General features: G+C 46.2%; 2 protein-coding genes across 2 annotated transcripts in view; one reads left to right on the top strand and one right to left on the bottom strand.

The window, feature by feature from the left end:
• The window catches only part of LOC115533498 (calcium-binding mitochondrial carrier protein Aralar1-like), an 8,926-nt gene extending 1,809 nt beyond the window's left edge, over positions 1-7,117 (bottom strand). The window contains exons 1-6 of the mRNA XM_030344043.1: positions 7,030-7,117; positions 6,516-6,569; positions 4,382-4,524; positions 3,779-3,894; positions 2,591-2,730; positions 6-19 (exon numbers count right to left, since the gene is read on the bottom strand). Of these exons, the coding sequence (XP_030199903.1) occupies positions 6-19; positions 2,591-2,730; positions 3,779-3,894; positions 4,382-4,524; positions 6,516-6,569; positions 7,030-7,041 (479 nt within the window). The 5' untranslated portion in view covers positions 7,042-7,117. The remainder of the gene's footprint in view (positions 1-5; positions 20-2,590; positions 2,731-3,778; positions 3,895-4,381; positions 4,525-6,515; positions 6,570-7,029) is intronic.
• Positions 7,118-7,672: 555 nt separating this feature from the next.
• hat1 (histone acetyltransferase 1) lies at positions 7,673-25,243 on the top strand. The gene is made up of 11 exons (XM_030343823.1): positions 7,673-7,764; positions 8,640-8,711; positions 8,836-8,911; positions 10,400-10,520; positions 17,660-17,836; positions 18,854-18,975; positions 19,607-19,711; positions 20,108-20,214; positions 20,621-20,772; positions 22,004-22,120; positions 24,379-25,243. Exons 1-11 carry the CDS (start codon positions 7,758-7,760, stop codon positions 24,547-24,549), a joined length of 1,227 nt encoding a protein of 408 aa, XP_030199683.1. The 5' UTR covers positions 7,673-7,757; the 3' UTR covers positions 24,550-25,243.
• Positions 25,244-26,040: the final 797 nt, after the last annotated feature.

The raw sequence follows: 26,040 nt of genomic DNA, 5'->3' as shown, positions 1-26,040 counted from the left end.
CATGCTCCAACTGCAGCTCCTGCACCACCGAAGAAGAGAGAGAGGGGGGGGGGGGGAGAGGGGGAGGTGGGGGGAGATAGAGGGGGAGAGAAATAGCGAGAGCGAGTTAGAGAGAGAGAGAGAGAGAGAGAGAGAGAGAGAGAGAGAGAGAGAGAGAGAGAGAGAGCAAGAGGGAGAGAAAGAGAGAAAGGGGGAGAGAGAAAGGAGGACATGTGACAGAGGGGAGGATGGGAGAGAGGGAGAGGGAGAGAGGGGGAGAGAGGAGGGAGAGAGCCAGAGAGAGAAGGTGAAACTATCTAACAAAGCAGCAGAGAGAGAGAGGGGTTACTGTGACCCCGGGCATCGCATTACCCGCCAGTGATGAGCTGGAATGGAGGAGAGGCCAGAGAGAAGGAGAGGAGAGCGTATAAGCACATCAAAGTTGGGCAGCTGTGGCGTTCTGGTTATGGAGGTCATCAGGAGTGACAGAGTCAGAGGCTCTCGCTCCCTTAATCACAGCAGACTAACAGGAAGCATGCGGAGTAGGGTCCCGGTGGTCCCCAGATTGGTGGGGGGGGGGGGGTGGGCAGACGGCAGGTGTGTCCGGAGGTAGGATGATTCAACATGACATCCGTGGAATCAGAAGGAGATGCCGGGGTCACCCCGCCCTACCCTCCCCTCTCCAATCTCTCCCGCTCTCTTTCTCCCTCTCTCCTGTCCTCCCCTCTCTCTCCCTCTCTCCTGTCCTCCCCTCTCTACCTCTCTCTCCCCTCTAACCCGTACCTTCCTCTCCTTGAAATCCCTGTAAGCAGCTTAGTATGAAGCATGTCGTAGCATTAAGACAGTCATAGTGCTTTATGGTTTTATCATTTGTGCTGATTGAACTAATTCGCTTGTTTGGCTTTCTGTCACATCGCATTATATTTCTTTTCCCAGCTACACTGATTGGATTCAAGAAAAACAAGGCGATGATATCCGATACCACAGACGTCACCTCGTACCACGTTAGCACCGGGCTCTGATCGTTCTCCCTTCACACCCCGCGCCCACCCCTCACGCGCACCCACACACCCACACGTGTGGCCAGTGTTTCCACCAATTAATTCCAGGCATGAAACAACAGCCACAAGGTGGCAGGCCCCAGACGGCAGAAATAACAAGCCTCCACTTCCCCGGGAAGACATCGCTGGCTTCTCACCTCAGCCTCCATCCATCACGGTACTTACAAAAACACGGCGCTAAGACACAATACAAAATCAGCTGGGGCCGCCGCGCCGAGGAGAAACAACTCGACTACAATTTGGACAGATTAGTGATTTAACCCTCACCGCACAGGGGTCTTTGGCGAAGCACTGGGAACGTCGCGGCCGACTGTGATGAACCACAAAGTGCTCTGAAGGGCCCCACAGCCCCGCCGGCCTGTCAGGCCCCCAGACCCCGGAGAGAGAGAGACCACCCCCGGGGCGCCGCTCAGCCCACCGGCCCCCCCAGCTCAGTCCCCGAGGCCTGAAGACAGCCTTTAACCAAATCGACCTGTAATGCTGGGCATTAAGCCGTCTTTTCCGTTTGACACGCCTGCACAAAGAGGGTTCCGGCACAATGCAAGCGCCCGAAACACGTCGCGCGGTAATCGACCGGATGTGCAAGGCAGCGTTCTGAGCGTTTTAAGTCGTGACTCGCTACCTGTGAAAGCCGCTTGAGAAAGTGAGGTGATTCACGGTTGTGCGAAAAAAGGCGTAATTATCACGAAAAGGTTATGGTATGGGTTTTCGACTCCCCCCGTTGGAAGGTTCTTGGTCTCATTCCCTCTGTCGGCATCCCTTATATTAAGGGACATTTATGAGCATATCTAGACCATTGGTTCTCAAACTGTGGTACGCTATTTGGTGGTATGCGAGAAAGGCTTCTCTTCAGTTGCCATCAGAAAAAACGAAACACAGAGGCAGGATGGATGCTGAGTCACACTGAAGCTGACCTCGATTGATCCAGAAATCGCAGGACGTTGTTCGCGGAGGCAGACACACCCTTCTCATTAGGCCGATCGAAGTTCAGTCATCAAAGTGCCTGCCAACTTTTAATATAATTTGGCCTACGCTACTTTATTTTGTAATGTTTTCTTAACATTGGTCATAATGTTGGGACTTTATTAGTCTCGCAAAGCCAGACCAAACTACAGCAAGTAGAATGGCCTGGAGCCACGCTACCTCGAGCCGTCTATCCGTGGGGAAACTGGGCGGGCCTGTTTTTATTTCTTTAAACCAATCACAAACGTCTAGGGCGGGGCTAAGCCCGGGAAGCAGCAGTGGTGTCCATGCAAAATAGAACATCTTTCTTCCTCAGCCAATACTGCAAGCAAATCTTTTGCAGTTCTTTGCAATTTTCGACGGAAAGAGCCAAACATGCCAACTTTACAGCGCCGTCAAAGTTCTCTTCAAAACTCGCCATACTGCCTAGTTTCCGAGTTTGAGGGAAACTCCGACGCTAGGCAATAGACGCTGTCCACTTCCGTTCAGCCAGACTAGGACTTTATTGACTGAGGTGGTGCGCGGGATAAAAAAGTTTGAGGACCACTGGTCTGGAAAGCACACGTGAACAAGAGCCGGCGCCTCACCTGCAGGAACTGGGTGAACTCGGGATAGCTGAGGAGCCTCTTCCTCTCGTGGCCAAAGTGCAGCCGGATGAACTCACAGTCCCAGTTGAACGGGATGTGGTGGTGCACCGTGGTCTGGCTGAAGATGTCGCGCACATTCTCTGCGGAGCGGAGAGGAAGAAGTCGGAGCGATGATTATAATGTCGGCGATGAGTCATGACAACCAAACAGTCAAACAGTATGGGGATTCGATCCACAGCTCTGTGCCGATGTAGTGTTTAGTCGTTCTGGATCGGGATGCACAGAGTTAAAGTTAGATGGGAAATGTCGATAACGGAGTCGTAGGAAGTGCGTGTGTGTATGTGTTGGGGCCGGGGGGGCCCATTCTAATAATGAATTGGGATTGCTATGACTCTATTTGGGGGAAATGCATGATGTGAAGACTTTCCGTAACACTTGTGGTCTACCCCCCCCTCCCCCCTCTCTCCGCCCCCCCACTTCGTCTTCCTCCTGAATCAGATTGTTCAGGTTATAGGATGTGATGCCCCCCCCCCCCCCCCCCCCCCCCCCCCCCCCCCCCCCCCGCGCAGCCACCTCCTCCTCCTCCTCCTGCTCCACGCAGCTGATATCTGGATGACTCAACGCAATCCAGATGTCTTGGGAAGACAAACACGGGCTCACGCCAAGTCATTCACATTCACGACGCCTCCCGCTACAGTAGGGGGGGGGGGCTCTCCACGGGGCCAGGGGCCCACAGCACACAGAACGGGTCGGGTACAGAAATACACAAAACGTTTGTGGTTCCTCGTCTCCTGACGGTGGAAGCTTTAGATAAGGAGAAGGATGACAACCGCCGCAAGAAGCGCCGGCGAATGGTGAAATACGTGAAATCTACATTTACATTTTTTTTGGTTGTTTTTTTTCATCATGTTTTATAGAAAATGAGTATATGAGAAAAGATGGGAAACAAAGAAGTGAGGAGTTGAGGAAGACAGCTGAAAGGTTCCGGGTTCGATCCCCAGTGTCCGACGTCTACCTTTGGGCATCCTTGATCAATCTGCCCTAACTCACACCTGCTCCTTTATAACATGAAAATGATCACTCGCCGTGGACAGAAGCCTCCGAGTCAAACAGTAAACATCACCGATGTCGAGTGCAGTACGGAGAACATGGTGTCCCCCTCTCCCCACCCAGACCCCCACCGCCTACCGAAGGAGATGCTCCCAGTGCCCGTCTTGTCAAACAGCTGGAAGGCCACGAGGTAAAGGGCATCCGGGGAACACAGAACCGACTCAAAGGCCTGAAACTCCTGGAAAGAGATCAGTCTGTTTGAAGGAGAGAGAAGAGTTGCTATGTTGCAGAAGGACAAATGTTTGCAGATATCATCAGTGTATCAGTGTCCAATTGCATTAAAAATTAAATTAATGAATTAAATGGTTTGCCGAAGTAGGGCAATTAGGAATCGACATTATAATATGTCATAATGTTATAATATAATTTTGAAATGAGCTTATTATCACTGCTCCAGTAAATCGTTATTCCGAGATTGTAAACATACATGACATTTTTCGGTTTTTACATACATCGTTTTACAGCTTAATTATAGTTAATTCAACCAGAATGTAATTCACATATATTAAATATATATAGAGGTAGCATTGTCTGTTAAAAAATAACTGTGCTCAAATCAATAGATGTAATAACTATAACAGATGTTCATTGAGTCCACTGCGGATGTAATAACATGTTGTCAGGTAGTAAATCGATATATGTATGCTTCCAGGTTGAGTCCCATGGGTGCTCACTACTCACCCGTCTTTGGTGGTGTCGGCCACGCCCGCCAGGAGGCTCACCGTCCTGGGGTTGTACTGGGGCCGCGTGTGCAACGACAGGTAGTTCTGCACAAAGTCCCTGGGGGTCATGTAATGGTCCCCATCCTCCACCACGCTGGCATACTACACACAGGGATCCAGAGAGACAGAGAGAGAGAGACCCAGAGAGGGAGATAGAGACACACACAGGGACCCAGAGAGAGATAAAGATATAGAGAGAGACAGAGAGAGATAGAGAGAGACCAGAGAGAGATAGAGACACACAGAGAGACGAAGACACAGAGACAGAGACAAACCGAGACCCAGAGAGACAGAGATACACCGAGACCCAGAGAGAGATAAAGATATAGAGAGAGACAGAGAGAGATAGAGAGAGACCCAGAGCGAGACGCAGAGAGACAGAGTCATAGAGAGAGACAGACAAACAGAGAGAGAGAGACCCAGAGAGAGAGATAGAGACACACAGAGAGACGAAGACACAGAGACACAGAGACAAACCGAGACCCAGAGAAACAGAGATACACCGAGACCCAGAGAGAGATAAAGATATAGAGAGAGACAGAGAGAGATAGAGAGAGACCCAGAGCGAGACGCAGAGAGACAGAGTCATAGAGAGAGACAGACAAACAGAGAGAGAGAGACCCAGAGAGATAAAGGGACCAAGAGAAAGAGACAGAGACATAGAGAGAGATGAAGACACAGAGACACACAGGGACCAAGAGAGAGACACAGAGACATAGGGAGACAAAGAGACCAAGAGAGAGAGACACAGAGACATAGAGAGACAAAGAGACCAAGAGAGAGAGACAGAGACATAGAGAGAGACAAAGATACATAGAGACACACAGAGAGACAGAGAAACACAGAGAGATGAGGCACAGAGACTCAGAGAGAGACACAGAGAGACAGAGACGCAGAGAGACAGAGACATAGGGAGACACAGAGACATAGAGAGACATTGGGAGACACAGAGACCCAGAGACACACAGAGAGTCATAGGCATAAGGAAACAATGACACACAGAGCCACACACAGAGAATCTGTTAGGAATGCTCAATCTATAACCAAAAATCAGGAACTACTGATGATAATTTATGAATTAATGGTGGATAAATACAGCGATAAAAAACAATCACTCTTATGTAAAGGAAGATAGAAGAAAATACCCCAAAAAATATTCCATGTAAATATTACATTGCGTTTAGAAAAAAATTGAATTCAAAAGAATTGATTCTATAAGCTATTTATCGATTATCAGCAACTGATATCTAAAATGCAGTATAACACAGGCCAAGATATGTATTTATGTGTAGGCCTATATGAGAACCGTGGAGTAGAATGGAGAGTAACGTGTTACAAAGCAGTAGAGACTAGGATGAGCCGAAAGGTCATTTTTAGAGCTGGGTTGGGTTTCACGGCGCAAATCACAAGCACAGCACATGAACTGGGAGCAGAAATGCCACCCTTGAAATAGAGCCCAGGTCCATATAGAGGGTAAAGAAAAAGTAAAACATCCTTACCCTACAACAAGCGACAATGTTTTTCTTTCTTTGTCACAAATAATATTCCCAACCAACGTATTAACACATTAAAATAATTATAGGCTATGCCAATTTCCCCTTCGAGTTTGAGCCTGATTAGGTCTTGATACAATTATGCAGGCAGTTGGAATAAACATCTATTAATTAACTCCTTCGTCCTGAACTCGGGAGCTGCTACAAATTGCTACATACGTTTTAACGTCAGATGTGTGAGATAAGGAGACTCTTATTTTCAAGCGGCAGTTTACACAAACACGACCCGGTGGTTTACAATCACGCATAGAAACAACAACTTTATTTATATCAAGACGATTTAAAAAGCATGCCAAGTTATTGTAATACAACTTAATGGGCCATACAAGTAACCAAAGTAAGAATACATTCTTTGTTTGTTAAAGAGGATCCAAAATTAGACCATGGACTTATCTGACCTTTTCCAAGCCGATCGCTTCAGAAACTACTCCAACTTAACTAGACGTAGGATCAGCAATATGTCCTTAAATCGTGTGTTCGCAGTGGAAGGTTACATTCTTCTGTGTATCATAAGTTAGGCGGTAATAAAAACAGACTTACCTTCAGAAAGATTGCCTTTAAACTATGGGGATCCGCTCTCTGCATTGCCTGCACCTATTACAAGCAAGTTGAAATATGAAAATGTTTTTTTTTTTTTTTTTTCCAGACGATGTTTCTTTAGAGTATGTTAGTTATTCTGATTTATTAGACAGGGTTCATATTTTGTTTCAAGATTCCCAATCAGTCTAATCTGTCAAACACAACAATCAATAGGCGAACGAGGCGATTGCTAGGAATATATAAATAGGCTTTTCAGGCAAAAGTCTTCCACACGGTCCTGGATGTGGATGGTGAAGTTTCTTCATCAACTTTCTCAGAGAATAAAGTCATTACAGGTGGTTCTCCATTAACAGTAGTACTGCCTCGGTGTAGAGATGCTCAAACTGTCATGCAGACTTCTGACATAAACATGTCCTATAAAAAGACATACGACTGTCCTCCATAGGCCTACCGGTGATAATCGATGATATTACAGTCAAAAGTAATTACTGATAAGAGATATTGACATAGTCACCTTGACGGCCATGCTGATGGGTGACGTCACTTGCTGAAGACGAGGACTTTTACTTCAGTGAGCCTGGACCGTGTCTTGGTTGTGTTGGCATTTCCCCTGGCCCAGTATAGGACTCACGATGGATAAAACTGTGAATATAAATATTTTAAAACATGCAGCCGTGTGAAATATATTGAAAAAGTTACGCTACATGACATATGTAAGACACGTTAAATTTACATGTGCAATTTATTTTGAATACTTTGTAGTGATTAAATGAATAAAGAAAGTAAGGACATACCCTTGTAAACACTGCAGCAGCAACTTTATATATATATATATATATATATATATATATATATATATATATATATATATATATATATATATATATATATATATATATATATATATATATATATATTGGTATATTTGATATTCACACACATTTAGCTTTAATCAGCATAGGGTTGGCCATAATCTCCATCTGTTATATTGCAAGATAGAATTATAAAAGTCTCTTTCCAACAGATATAGCCCTTTCTGGTTTTTTTCAACATTATTATTTGACTTTTTAAAATTATTTCTAATAACCCAATGTAATATTTTTAAACCCATCGAAGAAGTGAATGTTGTCTGACAGCAGCCAGTGATAGTCGGCGGTGGCGGAAGTGCGCAGGTCCGGAAGTGCCGTTGTTTCCGCGGGTCTTTCAGGGCAACAGCAGCGCTGCTAACACCGCTTGCTTCAAATGGCGGGTAAGTCCCAAAGCACCACAGTACCTCAAGTACCACAAATTACTCCGGTTCTCTCCCTGGACGGGTTGGTCGAGGGGGTGGGGAAGCATCACGCCAGAGAAACCAAAGGTGGACGTTTTAATAACAATGATAACAACAACAACAAGCTAAGCTAAGCTAGCTAGCTGGAGTAGACAGGTTGACGTCTCTTCAGAGGAAAGGCCCAGGGTGCACGACTGGTGTTTAGACCTCGGTGGGACACGTTTACGTTCACAATGACACCGTGTAACGCGTTGAGAGGTCGTTGTACATGTGGCTGGTGGTTGGAGGAAGAGCTACAGTAGTAGAGGAGAAGAGGAGAGGACAACACCACCACCTCGTTGTTCATGTTCTCCATCAAGCTCCGTTCATAACAGTTGCTGTTATGCACTACAACTCAGTCATCCCCGTGAATAACGGCCTTATATTCACCACTGCTCCGTTCATAAAAGCTCCTGTCATTCCCTCACAACTCGGTCATGGTGGATAACGGTTCATACCAGGAGCTGTGTTAGGAAGAAGCTGCCAGGAGCTAGTAGCTCCTGGCAGGTGGTTAATATAATGCAGTTATTCATTGTGATGACTGGGTTGTAGTGCATGATATGTACTGTTGCTATGACTGAGTTGTGCTGAAATGTCATGAACAGTTTTTCATTATGACTGAGTTGTAGTGAATAACAGCCACTGTAGATCACTATGACTGAGTTGTAATGAATGACCGCCACTTTAACTGACTTTGACTGAGTTGTAGTGAATAACAGCCTCTGGAACTCATTATGAAGGAGTTGTGGTGAATAACAGCCACTGTAACTCACTATGACTGAGTCGTGATGTCCCGTCCCGGTTTATCTCAACAGGAGTAAACGCAATGGAGAAGAAACTAGCAGAGTACAAGTGTGACACGAACGAAGCCATCTGTCTGAAGCTGGGTAAGTGTGCAGATGGATCTCCTGTATGCTTTGTATAATGAAGATGACCACATAATGAATTTCAAGAGGCCGTTGGGGATGTTATGTGAGCCTGACCAATGCTGTGCCTGGTTGTTTCCACCAGTCCGCTTCCCAGAGGACTTGGAGGATGATGGAACGACATTTCACCCCGAGTACAGTCATCAGCTTTATGGAGACGAGTGAGTTGTGAACAATGTTATGTATTATGGTTTATAATCATCACATCATAACCAGCAATGGGTTAATAATAATGCAGCCTAAAAAATTTGAATAACAATTATTTAAATAAATAAAAACAAAACAAAACGGAAGCATTCAAATAATGAATTGAGATTTGAATGCCTGCCCTAAAAAAACAAATATCCAAATGTACCAATATTCGGTCTGAGCCTTGGTTATCAAGCGGTGTTCCTCAGCTTGCACACCCCGATAAGAATATGATAGGAATCATATTCCAGTTTTGTATCAGAGACGTGTCTACCGTCATGTGCGTCGACTGTCCAAACCTGCATGAAACGTTGTTTCCACAAGTGGTCCCAATGTTAACCGCTAGGGCGGTGTTTATATCAGGCGCTCCTTTTTGACACAAACATGCTTGTCTTTTAAGCAACTCCCACATCTAGTAGCCACGCCTCCTCCACTAAGTACCAATAGAAAACCACTATTGTACACGTGAGCACTAGCTTCTGTCAGAAACCTCTTTCCACGATGCTTCACAGCAAGAAGGCTTGGGGGTGAACCTCAATTAGGTGTGGAGTTTAAATGTTCTTGTTTAAAAATATTTCTTCCCACCACAAATAAGAAGCATGGTAGCACACTGCTGCAGGCTGCACGTGATGAAACCAAAAAGAATATATTTTAACAAGTCATATCATAAACACGATTCACAATAATTCTTACTGAACTAATCAATATTCAATTGGGGTTGTATTGATTGCCCTTTAACACCGACCTACACACAACCCTTATGTAATATAAGGTATGGACGTTAAATCGCTGTTTTGACACGTTCGTATTTATTTATTTACATCGGTAAACCCGAGAAGGTCACAAAAACAGACAAGTATAATTTAGCAATCACAAGTATTCAAATATGCAAATACATAAGCAGAAAAAGATTAAATGCATTGTCCATCATGTCAATAGTTAATATTGCTGTTGTACTGGTTATTATGGGCTGCAGCCCCGACATACTGGTGCTGGCTACACTAGCATGTCATTATGCTCTCAATCGCATTTCTGAATTAGTCAAAAGTAGGCTTGGTTATACTTGCACCTGCCACAATCAACTCACTGGGAACTCCGTAATTGGGACATTAATTATTTCAGCAGGCTTAATTGCCGACCTAACTCAATCACACAGTTGCATAATGAAATCAATTTCTTATATTAGTCATTTGACACAAAGACGGATATTTAACGGTTTTATCCCCTGTTCGACGTTGCCTCTAGCATGGCGGGATCTCTGCAGAGATCTGTTGCTCTGCTGTGTTGTCAAGGCTGTTATTAGCCTGGGCTGTTATTGTACAATGGGATGAATTGCATTCACGTTTTAATGAAATGACTGTAAACAATACACATTGCTTATGAACCGCGCCACAGAGGTGCCTTCTGTGTGCAGATCACTTTGTTACTGACCACGGCCTCTTCCCTCCGTGTCCCCTCAGTGAAGTGGCTTTCGGATACAAAGGGCTTCAAATACAGCTGTATTATAGTGCTGGGAACCTGAGCACACTCTTCAAAGTCAAATACTCCTCAAAGGTCACGGAGAAGTTTGATTGTGTGGAGGTAAGAACTCGTAATTCACCCTCATCAAATATGTCTTGCTTGTCTGCTTTATTAAGGACCTATTTTTTTAATCGCATTGTTTAGTTGAAATGTATATAATATATACTGGTGAACAAGGTGGCTGTTGATGTATGCAATGTATCATTAAATATAAGTTACACCACTATTTCTATGCTATATTATTAAATCACAAATAACATGCATCTCATTCTGGGAGAAAAAAGGATAATATGCTGTTATTATATTTTGCCTTTATTTATTAATTTAGAAGGGGGTTTTTATCCCAGGCCTGCCCCTCACTCAAAGCTGCCTACAGGTTGACTTCAGGCATCGGGTATCAAGCCTTGTACCTTACCTTATGTACCTTACGGCAGGGAGTTGATCCCTAATCAGAGCACTGTGCTGTATCCGGTTCCTGCTTTGCATCTCTCCACTGTCTCTAAGTGTTTCCCCCCCCATGTAAACCAGTGACCTCTGTCCTTGGGTTTTGTCTGTTGTGTCCTTACTGGACGGCTCATTGAAGGGAAAGCTTAGTGTTTTTTCAGATAAGTAACGCTTGTAGCATCAAGCAACATTTCACTGCCTTCGTTCGTCAACTGGCACTTTTAATGAAAAAGTTCCGCTGCACTGCGGAGTCGTTGCAATAATATTTTTCTAATATCATTAGAATTGTTTGATACAAATATATTTATCAAACGAATATATGAATATTGTATGCATGAAAATTATGAAATTGTTTCCTATCTGCCCCTTATAAACAGGGCTAATCTAAACAAATTAGTGTCTTTCCAATGATCTGTTGAATCGAGCGAGCTGAAAAGGGGGCCATTATCAAACAAGGTCAATTTGCTTTGTTCGTTGATGAAATCCTGCGCGTGTGGAAGGGGATTCCCATTTGGCAAAGGACACCAACTATCAACCACCAACAGCTACCAACCGAAACCAGTTAGGAGAAAGTAGCTTAAAGTCGCCATGGTTTATCCTGGGCTCATCCCCTCTGATCCTATTGGCTGGAGTTTTTCAGAACCCAAATAAATTGAATAGTGGAGTTCTGTCCACTCTGACTTACTGGGAAACCGACGTGAACTAGTGTAGCTTGGCTGACCGGGTGGCCTGAGTGGAAGGGTTTCAGGCGTGTGGAGTGTTTTTATTTGTAGAATATTTGAGTTATAGGAATTTAGTATATTTGATACATTCATGAAGTAGCTATCGGTTAGCATTGACTACATATATGTCCAGGCTATGTTAAGCTTGTTAAAATGTTACACATTACAAATTTAAATGTACCTACCTGCCACTACTAAGTATTTATATTTGCGTCAATCTAACATGGAACCTCATGATCTAAATGAGAGAAGTTGAGAATTTGACATTGTTCCACAATTTATTTTTAAATGTGAAATGCCTAAAAGGAATTTTAAAATACTTCTTTGGATAAACAACAAGCAAGTTGTTTTGATGTCGCAGTGGATACCAGTTGAGTCAAATAGTATAACAATATGCCGTTCTTTTGAGAAAGATGGTTGGAGAAGCCATGGTGTAAATATTTTGTCCACAAAAACACATCAATATCCAGATATGCATTTGAAACATCCCTCCCCGATTACCGGCATAACAGAAAAGAAAGCCTTTTTTGTTGTGGAGGATGGAAATGTTTTTTCCACCAAGATTATGATGCTTGATTGTAGAGTCAAGCTGTTGTCCACTTACTCATAACTGCCACTCTCAGTGAATTCTTCAAACCCAAACACACCGCCAAGGTAAACATGAGGCCGACATCAATACGATTATCAAGGATTGTATATGACCTGGCTACTGCTTGGGTATTGCAGTGGGCTGAATTTAGACCACTTTGGAGTCCATCACAAAGTAGTGCATCAGATGCTCAGGAACACAGGTTTCCTACAGAGAACCCCCCCCCTACTCCCTCCCCCCCCCGCCAGCTTCTGCCCCCCCATGGCCAGAGAGCTCACTACTCATTCAGCTGACGCTTAAACGGAGCACCTTTCAGTCACATGTTCACTGCCATACGTGCACGCCCTGTCCACGTGCACGACCCCTCCACGTACACGAACCCTCCACATGCACTACCCGTCCACATGCGTGACCCGTTCAAGTGCACGACCCCTTTGCGTTCACGGCTCCTCCAATGTGCACGACCCGTCCACGTGCACGACCCCTCCACGTGCACTACCTGTCCACTTGCCTGACCCCTTCCAAGTGCACGGCCCTTTCGCATGCATGGCCCTTCCACGTGCACGACCCCTTCAAGTGGAGCTACTGGGTCTGTTGTCCACAACGCACCACACCAGTCCAATACAACACGTCTTTCTGATTTTGATTGAGTGGGACACTTTAATTGCAGCGTTTATAATATAACACGCTGGATTAATTGATTACAAAGAAAATATGGCTGGTGTTTTTTAAGTAATTACACTGTAGAGCAGTTCTTTCCCACAATTTAAATGAGTACACACCCGTGTGTGTGTGTGTGTGTGTGTGTGTGTGTGTGTGTGTGTGTGTGTGTGTGTGTGTGTGTGTGTGTGTGTGTGTGTGTGTGTGTGTGTGTGTGTGTGTGTGTGTGTGTGTGTGTGTGTGTGTGTGCGTGCGTGCGTGCGTGTATAAGTATATTTGTGTATGCAAGCATGTTTGCATATCCCATTCTTGAGAACGTGTTCCGGAGGGACATTTTCACTGTCACGGGGGCTCTGCTCCAAATGCTTAGGAAAGCACACGCATGTGTTTCTCAGCTGTTTCCAGACCTCACTGACTGAAGAACAAGCAGGGAAAAATGTGACTACACGGCCACCTCCGGATTAAGGCAAACGCAGTCGTAATCTGTCGACTATTCTCTTTGTGCCGGGATGTTGTTTGGTCGCCAACTGGGGCTAAGTTAGGGCCACTCTATGGGTGGGGACATTATTCCAGTAAGAGATCTCCTCCTTTGTGCCACTAATCTCCGCTCCACCATTGCGCCCCGTGCGACTACACTAATCCCGCTCCACCCCGTCAGAGGAGCGGGGATTTTAAAGGCTTCGCCGGAGGGGGGGGGGGGAGAGAGAGAGAGAGAGGGTGGTCCCGTATCAGCATTGATTTGTAGAGTTTCTGTGATTGAATCAGCGGGGAGAGGGAATGTGTCCCGGTTGGGTGTCTCATGAATGTATTCAGACGCCCAGAGAGAAGTATGCCTCGCTCGCTCCTTCTATTGCTTTCCATAGAGGGGAATTCTGGATTCAAAACATGTCTAATGTTTTTAACCCTCTTTTGAAGGCCGTCGCTGGCCATACTAGTCGTATGGTCGTTGTCGTCCGCCTGCGATTTCATGTGGAGTACGTAGGAGAAATTAGCTCCGTCTTCATGAATGCAAATGGTGCTCCCGCGTTTCTATTGTGGCAGTAATTGCGAGACACTTGCGGTGATTGAGAATTTGAGAAGTGGTATGGATCCTATACCAGTCAGAGGACCCGACACTGGGACAGCTGTCCTGCCTGGAGATGGCTTTAACTGGTCTTATTGTGAGGCAGTGTCGGGGCTCTTTGTCCTGGAGGTGCTTTGAAGATGCATGGGCAAATTTATTTGATTGAATTGTGGTAGGTGTTGTGGAAGTGGTGGTGGTGGTGGTGGTGGCGGTGGTAGTGGTTCCCTAACCAGGGTTAACAACGTACATGAGAAGGTTCAACTATTTATTCAAATGAATCCCCTTAAAAGGTTTGTTATTTCGAATTGATCTCTCGCCGTTTGTCATCTCATGAACCGCCCAGTTGGCGTCTTTTAAACCGCGTTCAGAAAAGCAACTTGGCTTCAAACGAAAAGGTTTGTAGAGAAGTTGTCCGGTCGTGGCCAAATAGAACAACTAAAATTATTTTATTTTTTTGGTGCTGGGCCCCTCGGCCTGTCTGTCTCTCCGTCTGGCCCTACTTTGGGGATCTGTGCTGACCCCTAAGTGTTCACCTTGTTGAGGGTCTGAGTGCAGCTGGCGTGGAGGTAGAGGGCTGGGGAGCGGCGCAGTTCAGGCAGCATCTCGGGGTCCATGCTGCAGACTGTCTGGCTGCATGGGCAGCTGGTGGGAGAGGAGGTCTCTGGAGCCAGGGGGGGGGGGAGGGGGGGACAGAGTGCATGCAGCTGCCACTTTGATACTAGACTGTCATCAAAAATCACCTTTCCACCCCCCCCCCCCTCCCCCCCCTTAAATCGGTCAAAAAAAATACTATAATGCCAGACTTTCCCGTGCCAAAAGTGTTTTGGTTTCCAAGCCCCCTTCATGTTGCACTGCTCTCAATGTAGTAGATACTAACAACTCTGGATTTAAACACTGGAATTGCAATTTTTGTGTGAATATTGAAGCGTCATTTTCAGCACGTCTTCTCTGAGGAATAGCCGTTGGCGAACGTTTAGTGCCATTTCTTTTGTATGCTTTAAAAAAAAAAAACGTGTTTCAACTGCAAATGTTTGCTTCTAGTGTGTGGACTCACAAGTCTGTCACGTCTGTTTTTTGTGAGAGGGGTTAACACCCGCTAAAACATTCTTAACTCACCGCAAGCAACACCATTACATGCATTTCATTACATGCCGTTATAGTACTTGGTTGTGTAGAGTCTTATCCTAGCTCTCTTTGTTGTATACAGGGAATGGGTTAACCTAGTGATTGTTAGTGCTTGGCACTTGTTTCTATCAACATCTTTACTGTACCGACAGCAATATATTGTTTCTCATTCTTCTGACAAATGTACTTATCGTAAGTCGCTTTGGATAAAAGCGTCTGCTAGTTGTAAATCTAAATGCATTGAGTGCTCTTTCACATCTCCATTCTTTGACGTGTAATAAACGCAATAAAACATTTTGAAGGGATACCATCGTGTCACAATCACGTCAATCCCAGACACCCCTCCAGCAGCGCGGGTCGTTCCCGATCCTCGTCTAGAACGACGAAGAGAGAGGCCGGCCACAATGCAACTTGTTTTTCCTCTGGCCTTTAAAGCATGCTCCGTGTTCCTTTAGAAACCCAGGCGAACAATCACAATGGTTAAGGGGCATTCAACTGCAGGTGCATTACTTCCAGTTGGATATTAGCTGATGTCTTTGCGAGGGGAGGGGCATTAGCGTGGTGTTGTATTAGCCTTTTGTCGTCCGTTTTGCTCAGGCCTTCTTCATTCCCCCCCCCCCCCTTCCCGCTCAATGCCGGCCGGCAAGGACCTCGTCACAAAACTAATGGCCATCACGCATGCAAATGGTGTGAAAGGACTGCTTAGCAGCGTGTTCTCATGTCAATCCTTGTGGAAATGGATACAATGCAAACATTACAGCTGAACTCACCCTCGCATTCTGCCGAGTAAAACGAAAAAGGAAAAAAAAAAAGTCCAAGGGTAGGGTACTCTTTGTCCAGAAGACGCTTTGAAAATGCTTGGGGGGGGAATTCATTTGATTGTGTCCGCTTGGTGGGATTAGAGGAGAGACCTCTGAGATGATGAATGGGGCCTGAGGTTTGTTAAGTTAAGATCAATTCATTAGATTTTATTGCCCAGTGAGAAGCAGAAATGCGTTATTGTGGCATCTCATCACATATTCATGGTTTAACATAAGTAGTAAATGTATTGAATTAAGGGCTCTTTCACTGGCTTTTTGTGTGGTGTGTGTGTGTGTGTGGGGTAGGGGGGGTTAGCAGCCTCAGCTCAGCTGACAGTTTTAATTGCCTAATCGTTTTCCTTTCTCCGGCACAAAAAGATGTAATCTTCCACTTTATTTCCTTGTTTTGCTGCACATTGTTTTGCTGATATGAAAGCGAGTGCCTCGATGTACATTTCCCTTTTTAAAGACTTTCTGTGACTGAGAATGACATCAAGTGCTGTAGTCCTTTTATCTGCCCCAGACCTTTTAAGGAAGCTTTGGTAATTTGTACCGTTACTGCTGCAGACTTGAGACTTAATAAATATTCATGCATTACTTGTATCGGTAAGGAGATCTCAGTTATATATGTTGGTTTATTTCAGTACTATGTGTTGATGCAGTTATTTATTCGTGATACAAATTCAGATTACAAAATAATAAGCTACATTTGTTATGAAGATGCATCCTTAAAAGTATCCTCGTACACATTTTTAAATCGTCATAAAAGGAGTTTCATATAGATTATGCATTATATCTTTTTATTAGGGATGCACCGATCCGCTTTTTTCACCTCCGATACCGATACCGATATCTGAGGTTTAGTATCGGCCGATACCGATATAGAAAAACAGCGCGAAATTATGGCTACAAACTAAGTTTCATTGAGGGGAAAAGACTGGGATCATGAGACTTGAATTTTTGGAGGTGCTTTATAAGGTTTGTGGTATTAAAGCTAGAAGGTTTAGTACCACCCCTCGGGACATTTACTTTGCATATGTTGCATGTAGCCGTGGAGCTTGCTGGCTTAGGTAAAGTGAAATAGCTCCAGATAGCAGATCCTTTTGCTCGCTCCATTTTGCAATCACTGTAGGCTCCGCACGGCGTGTTGCTTGTTTATGACGTCACTCACAGCGCACAGCATAGAAACTGATAGATAAGCCAATAGATAGATAGATACACTTTTATTAATCCCGTGAGAACATTTTTGTGGGAAATCAAATTATCAAAGCAGCAAGGTAGTAGGAATAGGATTCAAGTATGTACATAAACGTAAAAAAAATATATATATATATATATATATTTTTTTTTTAAATATGGATCGGCCCATTTCTCACCGATACCCGATCTAGAAATGTCTTCAATATCGGTACCGATACAAATATCGGATCGGTGCATCCCTACTTTTTATTACTTATGTCATGATCCTCCTTCGACCTAAATGAGTGAATTTCAGTTCATATTTGAATCGCGACCTGAAAAACGAATGGGAATCATCTTGTTTTTAAACACACAGAGCGCGAATGCAGCATGGCTGTACTTTTATTCAATGCTTCGCATGGGACTGAGGTTTAGACACTTTAAGGAAAAATACAAAAAGCGGGCTACAGGCCTAACGCAACAATTATTAAAAAGTAGAATCATTAGAATCCTCGACCGCATCTTTTTCCCAACGAGTATTCCTGAGGTCGCTGCTTCCACATCTTCCATGACCTGTCAGGGAATATGACCGTAGTACGTCTGCGTCTTTCCCCCAGGCGGACGACGTGGAGGTGAAGATCCGGGACATCATCCCGGCCGGGTTCAGCTGCAGCACGGACGACTTTGTATCGCGGCTGGAGAAGGAGGCCAACTTCCGGCCCTTCGGCAACCTGCTGCACACGTACAAGGTCCACAATGAGGAGGCCGGCGAGCTCACCTACCAGATCTGCAAGGTGTGCACGCCGCGATCTGACTGATACTAACCAGCAGTAGATACAGGACACCTATCACCCACTGGGTCCTTGGACTGTTACCACTCTGTTGACTAAACTACTCTCACCTAAGCTACTAAACAAAGTCGGCTAACTTGTGGAGACACGATGGCTGTTCTGCAACCCAAATTAAGACCCAACCCATGGTTTTCTTAATGTCACGGTTGTACACCAACTGGACACCATTGTTCAATACCCTCGGACACCTCCATGGCTAAGATGATTCAATCATGTGATTTTGCAGTGTCCGTTGAACAAACACATGCGTAACATGGGTTTATTCCATCCGTATATATATATCAATAGCAGGTTATGTATTATGTTATAAAATATAATTATGAAACTATTCCTGTCTCGTACTCGGCACCTAAGTGGTCCCGGCCAAATTTTTTTGTTTAGGCCTTAACTTGGAAACTGAGTAGTAGTTACAATTTCGAAAGAGGATTCAGACCGAGAGCTATCGGACTGTAATCGACCACTTCGTTGATCTTATTTATTGACAATATGACCGCAGCAATACTGTGCGAACAGTTTTGGATAACGTATCAGTGCAAGTTAGCTTCACTTCCTGTTTTTGTTTCAGTTCAACCCGACAGCTCATTCAATATGGATTCAGCCTCTTCCCTGATTAATCTGTTGCGACGATTCATGAGCCTCTGCGAATCGAAGATGTATATAAAATTCATACCGCTAAAATCAATTTGATTTAGTTTGTTTCCTGGGTCCGTTGCCTCAATGTTTCCAATGTCTAATGTAATGAAGATAACTTCACGATACTAAACCCTCCGAATATACCCTAGTGTAAACCCTGCGTGTTTTCAAACACTTGTGCCTGTTCTTTAAGGCTTGGCTCCAGCAGTCGGGTGTTTCATTGTCCTAGTCCAAACCCATTGAATCGACTGGTCTGGGATCCACCGGTAGGAGTGCGTTCAGCAGGGTCTCACTCCCCCAGGGCCCTCTTGTCTTCCTGGGCTGTAGGTGGACATGGCCTGCCCGGGCTTCCAGGAGTATCACGGCCGGCTGCAGACCTTCCTCATGTGGTTCATCGAGACGGCCAGCTTCATCGACGCGGACGACGATCGCTGGGACTTCTTTCTTGTGTGAGTGCCCTCCTTAACCAGTGTCACCCCGCCCCCCACCCCACACACACACCCTGAACCCCCTTCCCCCTCCCCACCAAAGCCTTTATTGTGTCATTGAAAAACAAAGCAGTCCTTTGAGACGCTTGTGGCCAATTACCCAGCCAGTTTGATTATCCCCCCCCCCTCCATAGGAGAATTGTTGATCTGGAAGAGTTCCCTTTGTGCCCAGAAGCCCTTTTCATTTTCCATTTTCTCTGTCCAGGGGCAAGGGCTGAATTGAATACTGTTGTCTTTTGAAACAGTGAACAATGTGTAAACAGTAAAAAGAGCCTCTGTCTGTATTTTCTTTGCCCCGGCACCTATTGACGTGGACAATGGCCGAAAGGACTGAAGTGATTTGGAGAAGTTCAATCCCCCCTCCAATCTCCCTCTCCTGCTCTAAGTTGCAGTACTCCAATTAAGTGCATAATGTATTCAGGCTGCAGCAGGTGTACCAATCGGGGACCCTGCCTGCTCTAACACACTGGCACTGGAGGTGGTGGTGGTGTGTGTGTGGGGGGGGGGCTTGTCGAATGGAGCGGGAAAAAATGGGCGCTTGCATGGAAGTGTGTCTGTAATTGACCTGCTTGCCTTTGTGTTTTATCTACAGATTTGAAAAGTACAATAAAGATGGGGAGACTCTCTACGCAACTGTTGGCTACATGACGGTCTATAATTACTACGTGTACCCAGACAAAACCAGACCACGTGTGAGGTAATTGCCGGGGGGAGCGCGTGCCTTCTCTCCTTCCCGTTCTTTTGTGCTGCAAAAGGAGGAGAAAATTATACATTTCTTTCTGCTTTTTTGGCTCTGGCTGCGCAGACTTTCATTCACGGTTTGGTTCATTTGGAAGCTCAGACATGATGGGTGTCTACAAAGAGAAAACATTCTGTGGTGCATGTTCTGTTTACGACTAGAATACACGTGTGACAATCCCGCATTTTGGATACCCTAATCCACCCTCAATGCTTCTTCTATTGGGGGTTTCACCCTGTCACACAACCCCGTTCACTTCACGTTGAAAGACTGTATTTCAAACAAGCGTGTGTGTGTGTGTGTGTGTGTGTGTGTGTGTGTGTGTGTGTGTGTGTGTGTGTGTGTGTTCCCCAGCCAAATGCTGGTCCTACCACCGTTCCAGGGAGAGGGTCATGGAGCTCAGCTCCTGGAAGCAGTCCACCGGTTCTACTGTACCCTGCCCAAGGTGCAGGACATCACAGGTTGGTGGCGATCACCTTTGGTTCAAGACCTTTGGGATTTATACCTATATTGGTCTCCATTATATTATTATTCCAATGGTAGCCCCACACTAGACAGTTTCAGTGACCTAGATGCAGAAACGGTGTGTTCTATTGAATTGCAGCATATATTTATACTTATTATTCATACAGTGTCCTTTTTCAAAATGACTCATTGCTGAATACTAATGTGGCATCTTAGTTTTCCTTTCCAAGATTGTCGGCACAAATACATCTATGAATACATTCACATAAAAAATAAACGCTAAACATTGTAATGATTAGTGATTACTCTTAATGATAAGGCCAAAGGGTGACGTGTTTCTTGAGTTTCCGGCCCCCCGGTCATGGAGTCCGTTGTGAGTGTGGTTGTGTCTCTGGCCCCCAGCGGAGGACCCCTCTGAGAGCTACGTGAAGCTCAGGGACTTTGTCCTGGCCAAGCTCTGCCGGGCGCTGCCCTCCTTCGCCCCCGACAAGCTGCAGCTGGGCTTCTCCGAGGTCATGGTGAAGGAGGCCCAGGACACGCTGAAGATCAACAAGGTGCGTTTAAACGGACTGCCGTTATACGGCGCTACTCTAACCAGCGGCCACTCGAAGCGCTTTACAATACCGCCCAACATTCACCCGTTCATGCTAGGGCTTTGACTTTTGCCCAAAAGTCATATTCGAAGTTTGTTTGTTTATTAATATGAATATTCGAATATATTCGAATATTTATTAATAATATTTTGACCATTAAATGCCTTTGCCTGCGCGAGGTTTGTTTATCGTGTTGCTATGGTTACCGGTCTTGCGTGTTCCAACGGTTTATTAGGTTTCTAATTAATGGCTGTCTAATAACAGGTTCGAATATTAAGGGCTGCCTAATATTCGTTCGAATTTTGATTTATTTTTTGATATTCGAATAACGCAGTTCCGAGTCAAAGCCCTAATTCATGCACACGTTCACACTCCGACTGCGTTGTCAACCACGCAAGGCGACAGCCAGCTCGCCGGGAGCAGTCAGGGTGAGGCGACGTGCTCAGAGGCGCTGAGCTAGGAGGAGCCGGGGATCGAACCAGCAACCTTCCGATAGCCGGTCTGCCCGCTCTACCTCCTGAGCCACATGCCGTCCGGGCCGGGGTCAAGCGTTGGAGCGGCGCTTTTGGGGTTCTTGTGTGGCCGTGGGGTTCAAAAGAGGGAGTGTAAAGGATAGGAGAAGGAAGGAATTTTTAATGAATTTTTAAATAATCGACGATAAATTTAAACACGAATGAAGAAATCGCTTCAATATTGACAGTGATGAGTTCGATAAACCTTCATAACCGTCGTCTTAAGCAGGTGAAACCACAAAATCCCTAAAACCTCCACATCTTTGCTAATGAAGGAAAAGTGAAAGGGTTGATTAAAGATTTCCGGGCGTGGACTTTGTCACCCTTCTGAACGCAACTTAAGTTATTAAAAGTTAACCTGGCGACTCAATCAGGAGAAGTCTGAAGAAATTAACAGGAATATCGGCTCATATTATTTAAACCATAATTACAAAATGCTCTTTTTTTTAAATCAGTTTGAAACCTGGGCCATATTTGGGTAATTTTCAGCCTTTTCCCCTACGAGCGTCGTCTCCAACATTGATTAGACGGCCTTAAAGGTCAGGAGTCAGCAGGTTCTGGATCACCCAGAGGCCTCCTGCCGCCATGGCATTTACAGACCCCGCGCCGGTTTGATTTGAGAAACAACCTCCATTAACTCCATCTTCTCCTTCTCATGTTCTCCCCCCCCCCCCCTGCAGAAACACGCGCGGAGGGTCTACGAGATCCTCCGTCTGAAGGCCACGGACATGGCCGACGAGGCCAAAGCACGGGACTACCGCCTGGACGTGAAGCGGCGGCTGTTTGGACCGTACAAGGTGCGTAGCGCGGTAAACCTCCCCCTGGGGGGTGGGGGAGGGGGAGGGGGGAGGGGAGGGTAAGCTCTGCCTGGAGGGGGTGTATTGGCTGTTTCCATGGTTCTCATCAACGCCGTTCATTTTACATTTTTGTTTCAGACTCTTAGCAGATGCTTTTATCCAAAGCGTCGGACAATAAGTACATTCGTCAGATGAAAGAGAAACTATAATCTATCACTGTCGGAACAGCAAGGTGATGTTCATAGAACCAAGTGCCAAGCACTTACAGTCGCTAGGTAAACCCATTCCCTAACTAACGCGCTGGTGTTGAAAGAACAACGAGGGCGGGATGCATGATTACATTCATTGATTACATTGTATCTATGTGTGTGTGTGTTGTCCCGCGACACGCCTTTCACAACAAGCCCGTGCGGTCGCGGTAGCCGTCTGTCCACGTAGGCAGGGAAGCAAATATCCACCGCCCTATCCACAGCGTCTTACCGGCGCTCTTTATCACCTGTCACCTGCTGGACCTGGGAGGAAGATTGATCCCTTTGTACGGTTGAGAATTGTTAGCATAGCAAAGCTTCTTTGTTAGAGGTACAATCAGGTGCAGCCAGCGGCGTGGCGGCCTTACAGTAGCTCGGCCAGCGTTCTCTCCCCCCCCCCCGCCGTTCATCAGAGCACGCTTTGGAGTTCCATTTAAACTGATGGAAGGACGTCATTTTCATGTTTCGAGCGGTTTGTCAGAAATAACGGATTTCTGTGCGGCTTTCCTCTGTTGGATGTTGCTATTGCTGTGCCTTAGGAACTCGATTGTGCAGAAGTTATGCACAACTGTGTTGCTATATTTGCACGTTTTGTTCCATTACATGCTGAGCCTCTATTTAGCCAGCTGAAGGCTTTGGAGAACGATATGACTCAAGGAGTGGAATTGTGTCTCACTTAAAACCCATTTCTGGCATTTGACAATTGCACAGCAAGCTGCCCTGGTACACGAACCCAAGTTCTTTCGAGAATAAAGTATGTTAGTATATAATTTGACAAACCCATGCTCACGACTATCGACTTTGCATGGTGGCAGAATCTTTAATAACTACAGTTGTGGTGGCAGCCGCATGCATTTGAGCGGTAAAAGTGGAATTTCAGAGGGAACTTCACATATAATGTTAAAAAACGAATGACAAATACTTAATTAAATTCTATATCTTATTTAATAAAAACATTTACATTTCATATGGCTTTGCGTGCCAGCAAAAAAAAAAGACAGATGCTCACTAATATCGGCCCAAGTAAATCGTAGCGTATGAATATCGGCATCATCCGAGATACGTCTTATCCCCACTCTCGCCAGCTGAGCATTGTGTCCGCGCCTCGCCCCCTGGGGGGAGACACCCCAAGTCTTCACGTGGCGCCGGCTTCAACCTGCAAGCGTGCACACAGCCTCTCCCTGTCACTCAGTGGCTGATCCAGTGTATCCCAGGCCTCAGAGGCTGGTCTGTCAGCAGGGAAACCACACGTCTTGAAAGGCCGTGTCTGAGTATGGAGGAGCTGGTGGTGATTTGGGGGGGGGGGGGGGGGGGGTTGGTTGGGTTAGGCCAGACATGTGGTCCAGGAGGAAGTGTGCGTTTTCTTTTCTTCTTCAGGAGGGGTCTGGCTGCCAGATGCACGGTGTTGTGTTCCCCCCGTAGTCAGTTGACGGGCCGAGGCCTCCACACACCGCCGGTATGGGGGGATTATGTATTTCTACCCCGACCCTCCTATTCCCCGGTGGATACGCCGCACACACATGTGCGAGTTCTTAAGTCCTGCGTGGAGTTCTGGATAAACGCACCCAGCTGGAACCCTGGACGCCTCGATTAAAGATTCTTGCCGTTCCTCGGCCAACGAGCCGGTGAAACTCGTGCGTGCGTGTGTGTGCGTGCGTGCGTGTGTGTCCGAGAACAACTTACAAGATGCGTAAAAGCGCACATCAAGAGCAATGTATTCTGACATTCTCGGGGAGCTTTTGTGAGGTGGTCTGTATAAGAGACCCCACTTCTACCCCCAAATCTTTAAAAGATGCGTCTGAATCTAATTTTAAATCCTTGACCTGTATCTGTGTGTCTGTGTGTGTGTGTGTGTGTGTGTGTTTGTCGGTCTTTGTCCCTCTGTGTGAATGTGTGTCTTTGCCTCTGTCTCCACGTGTCCGTCTGTTTGTCTGCGTGTGTGTGTGTGTGTATGCGTCTCCGTGTGTCCGTCTGTCTGCGTGTCCGTCCGTCCGTGTTCCCTGGATGCAGAAGAACCAGCGGGAGCTGACCAAGATGATGAAGTGTCTGCGGCCGGAGGAGCTGGTGTCCCACATCCGCCACATAGACACGGACGTGCAGCACCAGGAGCTGGAGAAGAGCTACCAGGAGGTGCTGGACGAGTACCGCAGGATCATCGAGAGGCTGGCGTCGCAGGCCTGAGTGCCCCCCACGGAGACCCACCCCAGGATCGGGGTTGTGTTGGGGTCCCCCCCCCCCCCCCCTGTACAAAGCCCCTATAGCCACAGACTGTCTCAACCAGACGCGCCCCCTTCCCCCACCCCAGACCCCAGCGACTGATCACATGATTTTTTCTCCGACACGTCTTTCGGATAAATTTTAGTTGGGTTTAGGATGTATCCCGTCGCTAGGTTACTGTGAGAAGCCTCCCTCCCTCTCCCTCCCTCCCTCCCTCCCTCCCTCCCTCCGGCTGTGTACTTAGAAGTTTCCTACTCGGACATTGCAGTTTGAAGTGCGGACCTCCCGTCATGTCCTGTCCTGTCCCGCAGGTGTTGATGGAAGACCCGTACAGCAGAGTGGGAGACGGGGGGGGGGGGGGGGGAGAGGGGGGGCGGAGACCCGCCCTGTCGCCCCCTGTGTCGGGGTACCGTGGGCTCTGTTGGATTTTTATTTGTATTTCTTCTTTTGTAACGATTCATCGCAGGTGATGCGCTTCATTCGAGCCGAGAACCGGATCTCTTCTCCCTCCTCTTACCCCCCCCCCCCCCCCCGTTCAGTAGGCGAGTCCTTCTCACATACCCTCTGTCCAAAAAAAAATGAAATGAAGACGAGGAAAACTTTGTGTTTTTTGTTTCAGAGCACTTCATACAGAAATTAAAAAAGGTTTTGTATATTGCTCAAGCTGTTTCTCTTCTTCCTTCGTCTCCAAGTCTGACGTATTATTTTATTTTTTTACTTTGGTACTAATCAATTCCGATCAATGTACTTCAATAGATTGCACACCAAAGCGTGATCACTCACTGTTGTTTTCGAGAACCTAGAAATAAAAACATCGAAAGAGCACGATGCAGTAGAACCCAGGGCAGTGATGAAGCCACTCGATATTCACATGGATTTGAACCGTCTTCATCAACGGTTTGGGGTGTTGGGCTGAGCAGTGCGTTCGTCGGCGGCTGCCTCTATTTATTTAAACCGTCGCACCGCTGCCCTCTGTTCAGCCACGCCGCCCGTGATTGCCATCGACGTGGAGTACCGCACTAATGAGCGTTATGGTTTTCAATTTAAAAACCTTTTGTTTAGCTGCGCCGCCCCACTTGTGCTGATCACGGCGCTGAATGGCCATCAGTCGATACTTTAACACGTAGCCGCTGAATTAAGCCCTGCGAGCTTCCTCATTATTCTCCTCTCCCTACTTGAACAAACCGGAGCGAAACCTCCGAAGCCCTCGATGGTTCAGATTCAGCCTGATGGGAGCCTCTCCATCGCGCCACAAGGGGGGTAACCCCCAGTGCTGCTCTGTTTTAACCTGGGCTCCATAAACAGCCCACCCTGCACCAACTCCTACTCCCCAATCCTTTGGTGTGTGTGTGTGTGTGTTTGTGCATGTCTCCTAGAACAACTTGCAAGATGCGTAAAAGTGCACATCAAGAGCGATTCAATGTATTCTGACGTTCTCGGAGAGCTTTTGTGAGG

Source organism: Gadus morhua, chromosome 20, assembly GCF_902167405.1.
Source record: "Gadus morhua chromosome 20, gadMor3.0, whole genome shotgun sequence".
NCBI classification, from domain to species: Eukaryota; Metazoa; Chordata; class Actinopteri; order Gadiformes; family Gadidae; genus Gadus; species Gadus morhua.
Note: the sequence above shows the minus strand (reverse complement) of the source record. Positions and strands in the feature narration are given on the sequence as shown.